This window comes from Fundulus heteroclitus, chromosome 6, assembly GCF_011125445.2.
Source record: "Fundulus heteroclitus isolate FHET01 chromosome 6, MU-UCD_Fhet_4.1, whole genome shotgun sequence".
In the NCBI taxonomy this organism is placed as follows: Eukaryota; Metazoa; Chordata; class Actinopteri; order Cyprinodontiformes; family Fundulidae; genus Fundulus; species Fundulus heteroclitus.
In genome coordinates this window covers 1,934,277-1,950,025 of record NC_046366.1, presented here as the reverse complement: position 1 = coordinate 1,950,025, position 15,749 = coordinate 1,934,277, and the positions used below count along the sequence as shown (strand labels likewise).

The 15,749-nt window shown below is 42.2% G+C and overlaps 1 protein-coding gene across 1 annotated transcript in view; it reads left to right on the top strand.

The window, feature by feature from the left end:
* Positions 1-1,442: 1,442 nt before the first annotated feature.
* The window catches only part of LOC105922320 (sickle tail protein homolog), a gene marked incomplete in the record, with an annotated part of 73,800 nt that continues 59,493 nt past the window's right edge, over positions 1,443-15,749 (top strand). Inside the window, 1 exon segment of the mRNA XM_036137828.1 lies at positions 1,443-1,907. Coding sequence (XP_035993721.1) covers positions 1,637-1,907 — 271 coding nt within the window.

The window sequence follows — 15,749 nt, the reverse complement described above, 5'->3', positions numbered from 1 at the left end:
TCAGACTTTTCCACTCAGGTCATCACTACGGAGCCTAATGGCTAAAATGAGCCAATACAGAGCCAGTTTCTATCTCTAGGCTGTGTCTGATGAATACCTCTCAGCCATTATACAGCCATAATTTGCAGGAAACAATATCAGTTTTCTTGCACTTTCTTTTTCCTGTTCTCCAGTTTTCTCACCCTTTCTTCCTTTTAACCTTATGCCTCATCTTTTTCTCTTCCTTTCTTTCTCTTTTGCCAATTGCTGTTTCTGTGTCCATCCAATTTGAAAAAAAAATCCGAAAATAATATTCAACAAAGTATTTTGCATAAATATCAAGTGGAGCACTATTGCGAAAGCAGTAATACTTCACTTGTAAAAGTGAATCTGTTGGGCTCTTTTTGGCAGTAGGAAAGCAGCAATTCTTAGTGCTACACTGCAGCACATATTAAAAATAAAGCATAAAAATGCTATAGATTGTAGTTGCTGCTCTGACTGTGTTTTTTCTTTCTTTACAATACCATTGTTAAAATCCAAAGTAAAATTCTTTGTTTGTATATACAAAATAAAGTTTATTCTGATTCTTATTCTGAATTTAGGAACTCCAGTTTTTGGCTTTAAGCACTAAGACTCACTGAGGGTTTTTAACAAACCTTGGTTTTAATGACTAGTTATTTGAGCTACTGATAGCTTTCTACCATTTTTTTCTTTTGAGATGTTTTGTGGCTCTAGTGGCCCTTTTTTATTGAAAGTATGAATGGAATAATTTTTTACACGAAACAACAAAGGTAAAGCCTTCTTTAATATCCCACGAGGCTATTTTATTACTGAAGTGAACATGTTCTAGATTGTCATGCTCTGTTTGGGGTTTCATAGTTGTGTGCACAGATTGTCTCCATTTCCCAGACAATCTGTACAGGAGCTCCATCTACTGGGGGCTCTCGTAAGGAAAATAAACTGACACACTGTGTAAAAATTCAGACAGAAGTAGATGATGTTTTTTTAACACAAGATATCTTACCCTTACATGTTCCTTTAATCTTCTTACTCTTATATGTTCATAATACATTACAAGTAGACCTCTATAATTAAGTCACTCTTATGTAAAACAATAATAAAAAACAATCCATGTATATATTTTGGAAGCGTGTGTGTGCGTGTGTGTGTGTGTGTGTGTGTGTGTGTGTGTGTGTGTGTGTGTGTGTGTGAGAGAGAGAGAGAGAGAGAGAGAGAGAGAGAGAAAGAGAATGTGTATGAGAAAGAGAGGGAGAGAGAGAGAAAATGTGTATATGAGAGAGAGAGAGAGAGAGAGAGAGAGAGAGAAGTAGTGTCACACTCGATCCTTCTATACTGCTCAGAGTACAGTAACAGCGGAACGCGCACAGAAGCGAATTCTGAGGAGTATATGAAATAGAAGGATACAAAAAAAATTAGATGGCACAAGAGTAGAGATCTACATTATCTTCAAAAGAATAATTGAATAATAAAAAAAAGAAGAGAGAGAAGAAAAGGGAGAGAGGCAGCAAAAAAATAACAGTAACTAAAAGATAAATAACCAAATTGGAAGGAAAAAACTTGAGGACTTAAAAGAAAGTCAGAAGGGAGGAAACTGGATTATCTCACCAACACCACCCTGCTCAGCTAAGAAGAGAAGATGTACATGGCTTCTGACCGAATGGATCAACATGGATCTGCAGGATGCAAGAGCCCTAACTTGGGAAAGGAAGTGCATGGCAATCGCTCATGCATGTTAAGAATTGGAGAGAGACTGATGAGGGCTGGCAGTGAAGGGAACCTGATCCACAAACCCATTAATACACACAGTCAAATGTCATCAGATGGATCTCAGCAAGGATTAAAAAAGCAAGCACAACAACCAAACCTGCAGGAAAAACCTAAATGCACAGGAACTAACTCCAACAAAGGTAAATTTTCTTTTGTGCTAAAATTTCTTTACCTCCCCAACTTAAACAGACAGAACCACTAACAGAGCTGGTAACAATGGGTTTACTAACCTTACATACAGATTACCAGTAATACTGCAGACAGATAGGACCTCTAATCATGTAACCTAAATTTACAACAAACAGACCCAAACACACTAAGGGTGTAATGAACTGCTAAACTGAAAACAGTTCCCATTGCCACATCCTCCAATACATTTCACATGGTTTTTAGTTTTCTGGTACAAAGAAGAACAAAAGTAAAAGGATGTATCATTCACCTTTTGGTCAAGCCTTTCACATATAAACAATCTTTGCTTGAAAATCATTTTGTAAACACGTTTTGACATGCATGTTTTACAAACACATGTAAAACCAAACCATAATGGTTTTTACACTGTATTGATTCACTGAAGGCAATTTAACATATTTTATTACAGAGAAGACAGTTATTAAACCTGTCAACATATTTCTCATTAAATATATTTCTATATTTTTAATGTACATTCAATGTTAGGATTTTTACATGTAACACATGAATTATATGTAATGAGTTAAAGGTAACAGGAAAAAAGCAGTGAGCACATGCACGTGTAAATTTTCTGGAAATCCACAATAATTTCCTTTGTCTTCTCCATGTTAAAATCTTACACACTCGATATTCTGCCAGACACAGAGTTGCAATAAAAATCAGGTACCGAGAGAGGAAATCTCTGCTGGAGAACACCGATGCTTCTGGGAGAGAAGAGCTCACTGATCATGGCAGAAGGTGATCAGCCGGATGACAGTGGTGAACAGATCACCAGAGGCTAGGAGCAATACAGTTGGACAAATGTGATTCATACACTGGCAGGTAGATCAGTAGGGGTTTGGTAATGTTCGTAGTTGTGAAAACAGAATAGGTCCTGGTCCAGAAAACAGAAAGGCAATTAGGTGTCCCACAAGGGCAAGGTGTAAAAGGGAATTCCAGGAAACAAGTAACTTGTTCAAAAACAGGCAAAGCCGGCAAAGAATGCTCGACATCTACTCACAAAAAAGTATTTAAAATGTGGCAACAACTGTGGAAATCCTGTATATAAAGGGCGGGAAACGGGGGGAAAAAATCTATTGGAGCTATTACTACTACTACTATTACTGCTACTTTATTTATAATTACTTTATATCAACAGCAGCTATGACAAAATGCTGTACAGACAATAATCAATAAACATTTAAAATGGAAAGAAACAAAAGATTAAAATGGAAACGTAAAAAGGAATAAGAGCGAAAGTCTCAACGTGTGTTCAAACCCAAGGAATAAAAATGTGTCTTAAGGTAAGTTTTAAAAGTGGACAATTAAGGTGCACTTCTAATATGGAACCACAAAATGTTCTGCCTCCTCTGAGCTTAGGTTTAGGCCTGGGTACCTCCAGGAGCAGCTGGTCCGCTGACCTGAGGCAACGAGCAGTAGATTATGGGTGCAGCAGCTCAGCTAACAGCTAACAGAACGCCAGATTCGGTGTATTTACTACTACTAAAGTTGAAATTAAAACAAACAATGCAAATTGCAAAACAGTAAGAGAACTCAGCAGAGTGAGAAAATACACCCTGTTGTCCTCCAGTAGCCTAAACATATAGCAACATAATTACAAGTTTTTGTAATTACAAATAAATATGTTGCATTGATTTTATTATTAAACTAACATTTATAACCACATAAAAACTCAAAAGTACTGAAAATTGGTACCGTTAAGTACTGATATCGATTCCCAGGTACCAGGTATCGGTACCGTATCCATTCAAACGTGAAAAGTATCCATCCCTACTGACCGCATCATAACAAGAAGAAAGCTGAAAACAGCACCGCTATTTATGGTTTTTTTTTGTTTGTTTTTTTGTGGAGCCATGATTTTTACTGCTGTCTGTGTGAATGTGTATTGAGTGCCTGACGGAACTGACGCAAATCTTGTTGTGAATGCTATCGTACTTATAGAGACATGGACGATAACCAGTCCACAAACATTTTTTAAACTTATCTTGAATGACAATGCGATGCACAAAAAGTTTTCCTTACAATTATCTGTTTTCAGATTATCGCAACTGTGGCCAGCACTGCATTTAGGCTATGGAGACTCAAAACATTCATGTACAATACAGCAAATACTTTTTCAACTCTTTTATCTTGTCTGGTGTATTTATGTATACATTTTCTGTGACTTTTTCTAATTCTAAGATGTTTATTATTGAGAGCATTTCACAGTCTGTATATAATATAAAAATAATACTATATTACATTGTTTGTACATTTCTCTGTCATGTTTGGTTTTTCAATAATGACTGAATGGGAACTCAGGTAAAGAGTTTAAAAGTTTTTTGAGAAGATGTTGAAATGGATGGTCGTTATAGAGTGCGCAGGCAGACGGTGGTTCGAGAGAGCACAGTGAGCATCCTTAGTAGAGCGGGAAATAACAGGAGTACCTGGAGGGCTCTTGAGGTCATAGTCAGGGAAAGCTGTTTGGATCCTTCCAAGGAGGCAGAGACAGAGTACAAGAATCTGAAACCTTCCATCTGACTCCTGCTCCCTTAAATGCTGCACTTGATTGGATGATGAGAATCACCCGTGGCTGCTGTCTGCCAGTCGCACAGTGCTGCAGAAAACAAAGAATGCACCACAAAATCCCCAAACATATCTGTACAGAGATTTTCCTCTTCTTTGCCACCCAGGGAACTCAAAATAATGCAGAGTTACAGAAACTGGTTGTTAACTTGATGTCCTCCAAGATTTCCTTGAATTGTGAAAACTGAAGGAAACAAAACATTGCATTAAATGTGTGCATGTGCATACTCCACCACCTCCACTTATTCTCCCAGTATTGGTACATACATGATTAAAGCTTTTTCTTGTCGTAATGGAAATTTACTTTCCCAAAAAATAAAATTGAGGCACAATTTGGGAGACACACACATTCAAAGAAACAAGTGCAAGAAAATTGTGGCCCTTTCGTGTGTGCTTTCTTCTTTGTCTGGTAGTCTTGCTCTTTTGTAGGATCAACAAAGCATGTGTTTTTATATAAAGCTGTGCCCAGGAGCCTATTTTTCAAACCGATCCATGTGCAAGGAGTGGAAAGTTGCAGGAGTCACACAAAGGTCAAGCACCTACAAGAATATCAGCAGATTTTTTCTGGCCGCCATGGCAGGGCTAAAAGGTGAAGGAGTTAGTTGTTGTGAACAACAAAGTAAAAAGAAAAATAATGTACAGTCAAATAGAAGAATGAAATCTACTAAGGCATGCTGAAAAACAGTCATTACAATTAGTGAACTTTGTAGCTTTAACTAAATCCCCATTTATGGGATGTGCAGATAACAAAAAAAATATAATTGAGTACAACAAGATTAAAACATGGTTCAAGTATATGTAACAACAATAACTTAATGCTAATCATTACTTTATCTGATACAACAAAGTAATTAACAGCTCAAGGACAACAGTACAATGATGTATATAGTGGCAAGTGCATCTAAGTTCAGTTTGTATTTATGTGTGTGTATCAATGAAGGATATTGGGAATGACAGGGGTTTTGTGGTTGTAGAGAAGCATGGGGATGAGCAGAGGGGTGGAGAGGGAGAGAGCTCAGGACATGAAGAGTTGACCTCACTGACAGCCTGATGGAAAAGGCTGCCTCATGAGTTTGAGGCTCTCTAGGTAAAGAGCCCGATACGAACTATGTTTCTCAATGTTTACAGGCCTCCTAAGTGCACATCAAACTTTTTTAATGATTTTAGTGACCTGCTGTCTGTGATATGCGTTGATTATGACTGTTTAATTATTGTTGGAGACTTCAACTTTCACGTTGACAACCCTGAAGACAGGAGTGCAAAATAATTGAGTGACACACTTAGAAACTTCGATTTAACTTAACATGTTAAACAGCCAACACACAAACAGGGACATATTTTAGACTTGATCATCACTAAAGGTCTAAACATTTCACAGGTCAATGTAACTGATGTTGCCCTATCTGATCACTTTTCTGTTACCTTTGAAAGCATAATTACCAGTGACTCATTTAGCCAAAGGGACATCATAAGAAAACGCACCTTTAAGGACAATGCCACGGAAACTTTTATTCAAGCTTACTCTGCTGCTTCAACCTTGGGCTGCAACTCGGTAGATGAGCTAGTAGATAACTTTCATTCTAAAGTCTCAAGCATCATTGACCGCATTGCTCGAGTTAAAGTGAAAGTTCTTTCCGGGAAGAATAAATCTCCTTGGAGAAATGCTCCATCAGTTAGAAGTGAAAAAAGGGAATGTCGCAAAGCTGAACGCAGGTGGAGAAAGAGCAGACTCCAGGTTCACTATGACATCTATAAAGAGAGACTTTACAGATATAACTTACAACTGAAAAATGCAAGAGAATATTTCTTCTCAGAGATCATCAGGAAAAAACATTAATAATGCTTGTGTCTTATTTTCCACAGTCGACAGGTTAACAAATTCTCCTGTGTCAGTGGCTTCTGAACTCCACTCCACCAGGGCCTGCAATGAATTTGCTAACTTCTTTACTGAGAAAATCCTAAATATTAGAGGATCAGTTTGTACTTCCACACCAACTCTAAAACCAAAGCCGTATTCAGCTGGGACTTATCCTGACAAAATGTCCCAATTCAGCCAAATAAACTCCAAAAGCTTAGAGCAGATCATTCAGCAGCTAAGTTCCTCTTCATGCTGTCTTGATGTTCTACCCACAGCTTTCTTTAAAAAAGTTTTACCTGTCATAGCGTCTGATTTGACTCAGATAATAAACACGTCCCTCCTTTCAGGTGTTTTCCCACAGTCCCTAAAAACAGCAATTATCAAACCACTGTTAAAAAAGAACAATTTAGACAAACTACTACTCCAGAACTACAGGCCCATCTCAAACCTCCCCTTTATCAGTAAGATTATTGAAAAAGCTGTGTTTCAACAATTAAACACCTTCTTAACTACGACCAGCCGCTTTGATGTTTTCCAGTCAGGTTTCCGCGCTCACCACAGTACAGACACCACCCTTATCAAGGTGTTTAATGACATCCATATAAATACAGACTGTGGAAGAACCACCGTGCTGGTACTATTGGACCTCAGTTCAGCATTTGATGCTGTTGATCACTCCATTCTGTTAGACCGTCTGGAAAACTGGGTCGGCCTCTCTGGTACAGCTCTCAATTGGTTTAAATCCTACTTAAAGGACAGGGAATTTTTTGTATCAGTAGGTAACTTTACATCAGAGATGACAAAAATTACATGTGGGGTTCCCCAAGGGTCCATCCTGGGTCCCCTCCTTTTCAATATCTACATGCTCCCTCTTGCTCAGATAATAAAAAAACAACATCAGCTACCACAACTACGCAGACGACACACAGCTCTACATCACCATGTCACCAGGTGACTATGAACCAGTTCAAGCACTGAGTAAATGCCTAGAAGAAATCAATACATGGATGTGCCAAAATTTTCTTCAGTTGAATAAAAACAAAACAAAAGTAATAACATTTGGACCAATAGAGGAGAGATCAAAAGTTAGCACACAGCTTCAGTCGCTTCAGCTAAAAACCACTCATCAGGCCCGAAATCTGGGAGTAGTGATGGACTCAGACCTGAACCTCCAAAAGCATCTAAAGACAATTACAAGGTCGGCTTGTCAAGACTAGTTAAAAAAAAGCGTTGTACAAGCCATTTACCATTTGTCCTTGTGTCCAGGTCCGTCCCTTAAAAGAGGCCTGGGCTGAAACGACTGCCTTAAGAAGTTTCTGGGTGGGACCAAGGCAGGGAAATGTATAGGGGAGCCAAGTTTAGTTTTTGAGGTTTCTATTTATCTTTGGTGTTTGGTTTAGGATTTTATGTAGATAGCTTGGGTTTTTACATTTTTTTTATGGTTGTTATGGTTTATAGAGGGTTTTAGAAAGGTTTTAGGAAGTCATCTTTAAATGTACTCCCCTGGGAGAGTTTTATGGTTTTACCAGTTAGTCAGACAGTATTTAAAGGCACCTGTTTCATCATTTACGGTCAGGGTCCGAAATTAACACTCGCCAGTCGCCAAATGCGAGTAAATTTCCCGTTTGGCGAGTGAATTTCAGAGGGCTAGCTGCCATATGGCGAGTAAATATTTGTACCAAATAAATTACAAAACCCATCTGGGCTGCGGATGACCCATTCACAGCTCTGTCCATCCAGAGCTCAGTCTAAACTCCGCCTTCTGCAGAGCAGGTGGCAAGGGGGGAGAGCGGCATTCTAAAATGCCAATTAGTCTGTTTATAAGTTTCGTTCTTATTTATTCAGCATTTTTTTAACTACGTGTGCCGTGTCTCTGTGCTTCACCGCTCTTACTGCGACCCCCCGCCCTCTCGGAGCGAGGTGCTTTTATCAGCGGCCAGCCTTCAAAACGCGAATCACTACGTTTGATGTCCTTACACTCATACCAAAATGTCCCAGTTGAAATCAATAGTAATGTGTAGCTGTATTTCTTGCTCTTGTTTTTAACGACACAGAACCAGCGGTGCTTCGGTGGGCATGTTTCCTTGCACTTGAATTCAGGTGTGCAAAATTACGTTACATATAATTTAGGTGCGCACTTTTAAGGGTCATTTTAAGGAACTTGTAACATCAGGGGCTTTAGCTCAGACCCATTTCTCCTTCTCTCCCCTCTAAAGGAGGGGAGAGAAGGAAAGACTTTACAGTCTTCATTTATGCATTTTCCCCACTGTTTATCCAGCAGTGGATACACATCCTTCCACACCCCACGTACTCCAACCGCTTAAGGCCAGCCACGTGACAAAGGGAACCAGTTGATTGCTTCAGTTGAAGTCCCAACAAGCAGCATTCACTCCTGGAGAAGCGTAGAGCTACAGGGAGAGTCATCTGCATTGTCCATGGCTTTGCAGCAATCTCTCATACTGAGCAAGCATGAAGCGACAGTGGAGAGAAAAACCACCCATTAGCGGGAAGGAAAAACCTCCAGCAAAACCAGGATATATATACATATATTTTATTTCACACATTCATATATTTTAACTCTCCCATATTTACTTCTCACATACCGTATTTATAGGACTATAAGTCACACTTTTTTTCATAGTTTGGCCGATCCTGCGACTTATAGTCCGGTGTGACTTATATATCAATTTTAAACAGTAAATCATACTGACCAAAATGAACTAAGTATATAGTAAACGTAACCATCTAATGGACACAAGAGGGTGCTCTAGGCCTGTGGAAACTAAATGCTGCTCTTGCACCACTTAAAAATGTATTAAAACATTAACTTATAAACAACAAAGACTGATCACATGCGCATATGTTGTTCCGCTGTTTCAGTATGCATTCACACAGCGAAGCATTGCGTGGTGCAGCTCAAAGAAAACAAACCGTGACAGAACCCTGTTATTGAGCTGTCTGTGAAGCTAATAACAGCTAGCTTACAGCGCTGTTGTTGGGGTGGATTACAACTTCGCTGATACACGTCAGCTTTATGTGGCTCTGAAACATCCAGGTCATACTGTGAGCTCAGCATGTAGCACCATTAGGCTCACATTCTAACTTCAACGTAATGCGGTACCGCGCGCGAGCTATTTTTAGAAACACAACGTCACGATGACGTCACGTCACGTGGTACGCAGTGGGGCAAACTCCTGAAAATCCGCGGCTGCTTTGCTTTAAAAGAGACATGCGTTAGCCTTGGTTTTACTCGGTAAACGACTGCTTTTTCCAAATCTAAGACCATGGTTTTTAAACATTTTTGCTATGGAACGTGCAACAGCGACTCGAGGTACGCTGATCGGCCGCATATGAAGGATGTTTTCTTCAAGACTGCCAAGGAGAAATGTGTGTGCTTGGAACACCGGGGCGGTCGGCCTACACAACAGTTCAACCCGGAAAAAGTTACCAAATTCAAGTACATATGTAGCAAGCATTTTGTCGGAGGAAAGGGCACAACCGAAGAACATCCTGACCCAATTCCAGCGACATCAAGTCAAGGTAAGAGTATTTTGGTGGCCGACATGTTAATAAAGTAGCGCCTGCTACCATGATAGCATATAGGCTATCATGGTAGCAGGCGCTAACATGATACCCTGCTACCAGGATAGACTACTCAAAAACATTTCAAATAAGACAAACATTAAACATATACCCATTCCTGGACGGTGATTGCAAACAACAACAAAAAAAAACGGCCGACGCTGCCATGATCGCCGCGCAGGAAAAAAAAACAAAGCTTACCGTTCATCATCTCGGCCAGTTTTCCAGTCTTTTTAAGCCATCGAACCTCAAGCCATCGTTTGAGCTTAAGGTTGGTGTGTTCTTCAACAGTGCGACCAGTAATCCGTGCGCCTGGGACATCGTCTTGGGAAAGTTTAACGGCTGTAAAGTCGGTCATATCTGTTATCCGTGCGTTCTCTCCTGTATGCGTTCTCTCCTGTATGCCCTACCTAAGCGGCAAAAGGGGCGTTGCTCTTGAGACGGTGACGTCACGTGCGCGGTACCGCATTAGACCGAAATGCTCATACGAGATCTTTCCCAGTTGGAGTTGGTGGCCTGTTGTGCTAATTTACCTCATTCAACCTCCCAGGTATGTTCAATATTATTCAGCCGATTGTGGAGGATGCAGCTGTGTAATTAAATAAATTGCCTTACCAAATTAAATGTCCGTTTTTAGTCTTGGATTGTGTGAAGTAAATTTCTAAATAAACGCAACTTATAGTTTGGTGCGACTTATATATGTATGTTTTTGCTCTTTATGACACATTATTATATTCCGGAGCGACTTATAGCAGTCCCCGGAGGGGACTGCAGGCATCGAGAGTGAATGCTAGGGGACCAAGACTTACTCCTATGATCTGACCAATTTATGTGGGGGTTGTGCTGTTGCAACCACGAGAAACGGATGATGGGAGCGTGCCTAACGGGAAATACATAGGAGGTTCATTGTGGTTTCCGGAGATGACTAATTCGAGGGGCTTAGTCCAGTGGCTCACCAGAGGAAGGCTCTTCCCATCCAGGGCGGAAACCTGGAGGGGCGTGGATAGTTGCTCAATTTCAATCTTAGCCTGCAGGACAAATGAGTGATCTATTAGATTACAATCACAACCGGAATCAACAAGCACAGAGAGATTTAGGCAGTCGCGGGCGATAAGGACGGTAGCAGGGAAGCAGAGACGTAGGGTCTTAGTGGACCGAGTCCCTTCTTGGTCCGCCAGCTTCCCCACTACTGCCGACGGACCTGGTCTTTTGGCCACTCTAGGGATTAATGATCCGGTGAACCGCAATAAATGCACCGATTAGCCTCCCGGTAATAATGTCGGTCTTATGGGGTTAGGCAAACCCTGCCTACTTGCATGGGTTCCGATGCCGACAGGGAGGTAGTAACGGGCCACCTTGGGATGGACTCAGGAGGTGGAGTCGACGGATGCGGGGTAGACCTTTCCAGACATGACCGCCTCCTATTCCTGATGTTTAAGCACCCATAGACGGCAAGATAGTTCGGTCAGATCTGAATCAACGGAGAATACGGACTTAAACTCCTGTATGAATTTGTTAAAGGAGCAGCCAAACAGCTGGCAATCGAGAAAGTGGGCTTCGGCCCATCTTAGAGCTCTTCCAGTTAAGAAACCGAGAATAAAAGCGATCTTGGTGTAGTCACGTGGGTATGAGTGGGGAGAACGGTTAAACACCAGGGAGCACTGAAAAAGAAACCTATCGCAATCTCCGAGAATTTCTCCGGGTTGGGGGAAGCAATGTCGCGGATGTGGGGACTTGAAACGGAAGTTGCAGGGCTGGAAGCACTATCAGGAGACAATGGAGGTTGATTCTGTAGGGCGGTCTGGAGTGCATTGGTCAGCTGGCCCATATGGGCACTTAGGACCCTGCAGCTGATCCTGGAGCGCTCGCACACCCAACCTATCAGTGTGAAGCTGTTCTTGCTGGGCAGAGAGCGCTCTCTTGAGTGTGTCTGCTGGGACAGATTGGCCAGAGTGTTCTTCTGTCATAGTTTTGAGGTTCTTGGCCCACATGCTAAACACACTCAGGAGACCCAGGATACAATGTACAACGTTTATTGAGCAAGCAGGTGTACAATGGCGAAGGGGGTCGAAGGAGTCTACAGCGGAGGCAGATTCCGAGAACATCAGGAGGCATGGGAACGAGATCAAAATGCGGACATATCGGGAACCCGCCAGGGGGGAGGAGGTGAGTGGATTATGCGAGGCAGACAGCCAAAGGCGGAACGTCAGGGCTGCGGCAGAGAAGGTGGCAGCGAGGCTTGAGGAAACATAGTCAGCCGGCTGCCAGCTGGAGACCACTGAGAGGTATTCGATGGGACACAACTTGAGATTTTGCTGGAGATGAGGGAGTGCTGCAGAGTGGGATCCGGAGTAGATTCAACCTGGAGCACAGGTTAGTTGAGGGAACGAGGGATGTCTTAAAGACGGAGGCGTAACACGGACCACCTGCGGTTTCATGCCTCCCTGCTAATAAGCAGCTACCTGAGGGGAGAGAGAGAGGAAGCCAGCAGCAACCTAACTGCTGCTGCCCGCAGAACCCTGACACAGGATGTGGCTAAAAAGAGAGCTAAGTTAAAGTTGCTAAGCTAAAGTAGCTATCACATATTCACTGCTTACCTCACACGCAGATTGTGGAGAGACTGTGTGGCAGCTGGAGATTTGCACTCACCTGTATTAAGGATGATCCAGGAGAGGGGATTCATTGTGCCTGCTCATCTTTACTCTCTTTCGCCTGTTTGGACTGTGAGGGTTTTTTTCTGGGAGACTGGTAGGAATATTCTGGTGAAGATTCTAAGTCATCCAGGTGATGGATTCCTGTTCTTTACTTTTTTTGGAATGGTAGGAATATTCAAAGCCTTTTCCTCTGCAGCAACGTACCTTGCAAGCTTGTTTCTAAAACCGAGTGCACTCATGATAAAAACCTACTTTTGAGTCTCTGGGGGGAATAATACTATCTCTTTGCTTAAATAGTTTTTTGTCTTTATTACATGTAAAATTCCAATACAAAGAACAAACAGTGCTTTTTGTGTGTGTCTTTTTATCTTCCCGTTTAACACTGTAAAAAGAATATTCAAAAGGTGATTATTTAGAAGGTACGTATTTTGATTTCTACTAATATTAACATTTCTGGGAAGCCACAATTTTACTGGTGAGGATCATATTTTACCCTAGACATAGTTTACATACATCGGAATCTTTTATCATAGTGATACTTGGAGTTTAAAGGGGTCCTCTACTAAATAGTTCTGACTTCATTACAACAAGCAAGGGTTACAATAGTAAATAAGATGTTTACACCGTGTCCCTTGTTGGGTTGCAAGGGGTGCTGGTGCCTATCTCCAGCTGTCAATGGGCAAGAGGCAGGGTACACCCTGGACAGGTCTCCAGTCTATTGCAGAGCAACACAGGGACAAACAACCATTCTCACGCCTAAGGTATTTAGAGAGGCCAATTAACAGTCATGTTTTTTGGACTGTGGGAGGTAGAGATCCCACGCATGCAGAGGGAGAACGTGCAGAAAGACCCAGGGCAAGGGTAGGACTTGAACCCAGGACCTTCTTGCTGCATGGCAACAGCGCTACTAACTGCGCCACTGTGCAGCCCACTTATAATAGCCAGAGGAAGAAATTGTGTAAAACATACACAATAGCCATTTGTTTTTGGAGGACTTAGTGTTCTTTGGTTGGCAGCAAATCAAAAGGCTTAAATAATAATAATGAAAATGTTAAAGCATATACGTGAAAAAGGAGCCTACAACTAAATGTTGTTAAGATGCTAGAATGCTGAACATCAGTATTAACTCCCCATCCGGCGATCTTCAGGATGGTAAATGGACTGATGGTAAATGGAATGAACTGATATAGCGCTTTTCCAGTCATGCTGACCACCCAAAGTGCTGGTTCCATCCTTGCGTCTCTGGTAATTTCAGACTAGCAGGTCAGGAGGCTTGGAGTTCAAGCTCAGTATAGTGTTGCATTTAAAAAGATTTAGTAATAGAAACCAGAAATGTAGTGTAGACAGGGAGTCTCTGTAGGAGTAAACTGGAGATCTGACTGTGAAGAGAGTTAGCTTACTCACTACAGAGGTGACAGGCAGGATGACAAAGGCTTGATGAAAGTCTAACGGACAGGCTTGGGTCATACACGGCTGAGCAGAGATAGCCACACAAATCCAGGGGCAAGGCAAAGCCCATTGTCATGGTACAGTGTCCAGGTTGAGGTCCAGAAAACAGAAGCTATAGAGATGTATGACAAGGGCAAAGTAAGGCAGGGAAATCCAAGAAATATGATCAAAGTTGTGGCAAGGCAGGCAGGCATAAAAAAGGAATGCTGGATATTCACTTGCTTGAAGCTTTCAATAATCTGGCACAGTCTGTATGCAGCAGGCCTAGGAAGAGCAGGAAACAAGTATGTGGGATGAGATTGATTGGAGCAGAGGAGAGACAGGTTCACAGGTGTGGTCCGCAATCTTAATCAACACAAAGATTGGGAGGAAAAGAGATGTTTGCCCTGGAAAGAATAGGAATGAAGATTGTCTTTAGCAAGACAGAATACTTGTGTGTGAATGAGAAAGACCCAAGAGGAGCTTTAAGGTTACAGGGAACAGATATAAAGAATGTTGATGAATTTAAGTGCTTAGGGTCATCAGTCTAGAGCAGGAATGGGCAAACTTTAATCTTGCCTGCCGAACTTGTCTAATTAAAAAATATTATCAAATCTCATTCATTTAGTATTTTGCCTGCATTTTGCTAGCGGTTTCCCACTTGGTGGCACACTCCAACTACATTAGCCTTTGTTAGGGGTATTAACACTTCTTCATACATTCGCCCTTTGAACTCTTCTTTAAAAATGAGTGAATCAAAGAAAAGAAAAGTGGACAATTAATGCTGAGTGTTTAATAAGGAGTGGACAACAAAATATTGCAGCAGGTAAGAATATCACACTTAAACCAGGTTTTAGGCACATGACTATTTTTCCAACACTAAATAACAAAATGCTTTTCTCTTCGATGCAACTGATAGATCCCTCTTCCCATGGTGCCAACTTTAACAGTTATAACTGAAACCATCCATCCATCCATCCATCCATCCATCCCTCCATCCATCCATCGTCTTCCGCTTATCTGGGGTAGCAGCTTCAGTAGGGAGGCCCAGACATCCCTCTCCCTACCCACTTGGGCCAGCACCTCCAGGGGAATCCCAAGGCGTTCCCAGGCCAGCCAAGAAACATAGTCCCTCCAGTGTGTCCTAGGTCTTCCCCTGGGCCTCCTCCCGGTGGGACGTGCCCGGAACACCTCACCAGGGAGGCGTCCAGGAGGCATCCTAACCAGATGCCCCAGCTACCTCAACTGGCTCCTCTCGACGTGGAGGAGCAGCGCTCTATTCTGAGTCCCCCCCGGATGACTGAGCTCTTCACCCTATCTCTAAGGGAGAGCCCAGACACACTACCGAGAAAACTCATTTCGGCCGCTTGTATCCGGGATCTTGTTCTTTCGGTCACGACCCAAAGCTCATTACCATAGATGAGGGTAGGAACGTAGATCGACCGGCAAATCGAGAGCTTTGCCTTTTGGCTCTGCTCTGTCTTCATCACAACGGACCGGTATAGCGCCCGCTTCACAGCAGACGCCGCACAAATCCACCTGTCGATTTCCCGCTCCATCTTCCCGTCTTTCGTGAACAAGACCCCAAGATACTTAAACTCCTCCTCTAGGGGTAGCACATCCTCTCCAACCCGGAGAAGGCACTCTACCCTTTTCCGGCTGAAGACCATGGTCTCGGATTCGGAGGCACTGATTCTCATCCCGGC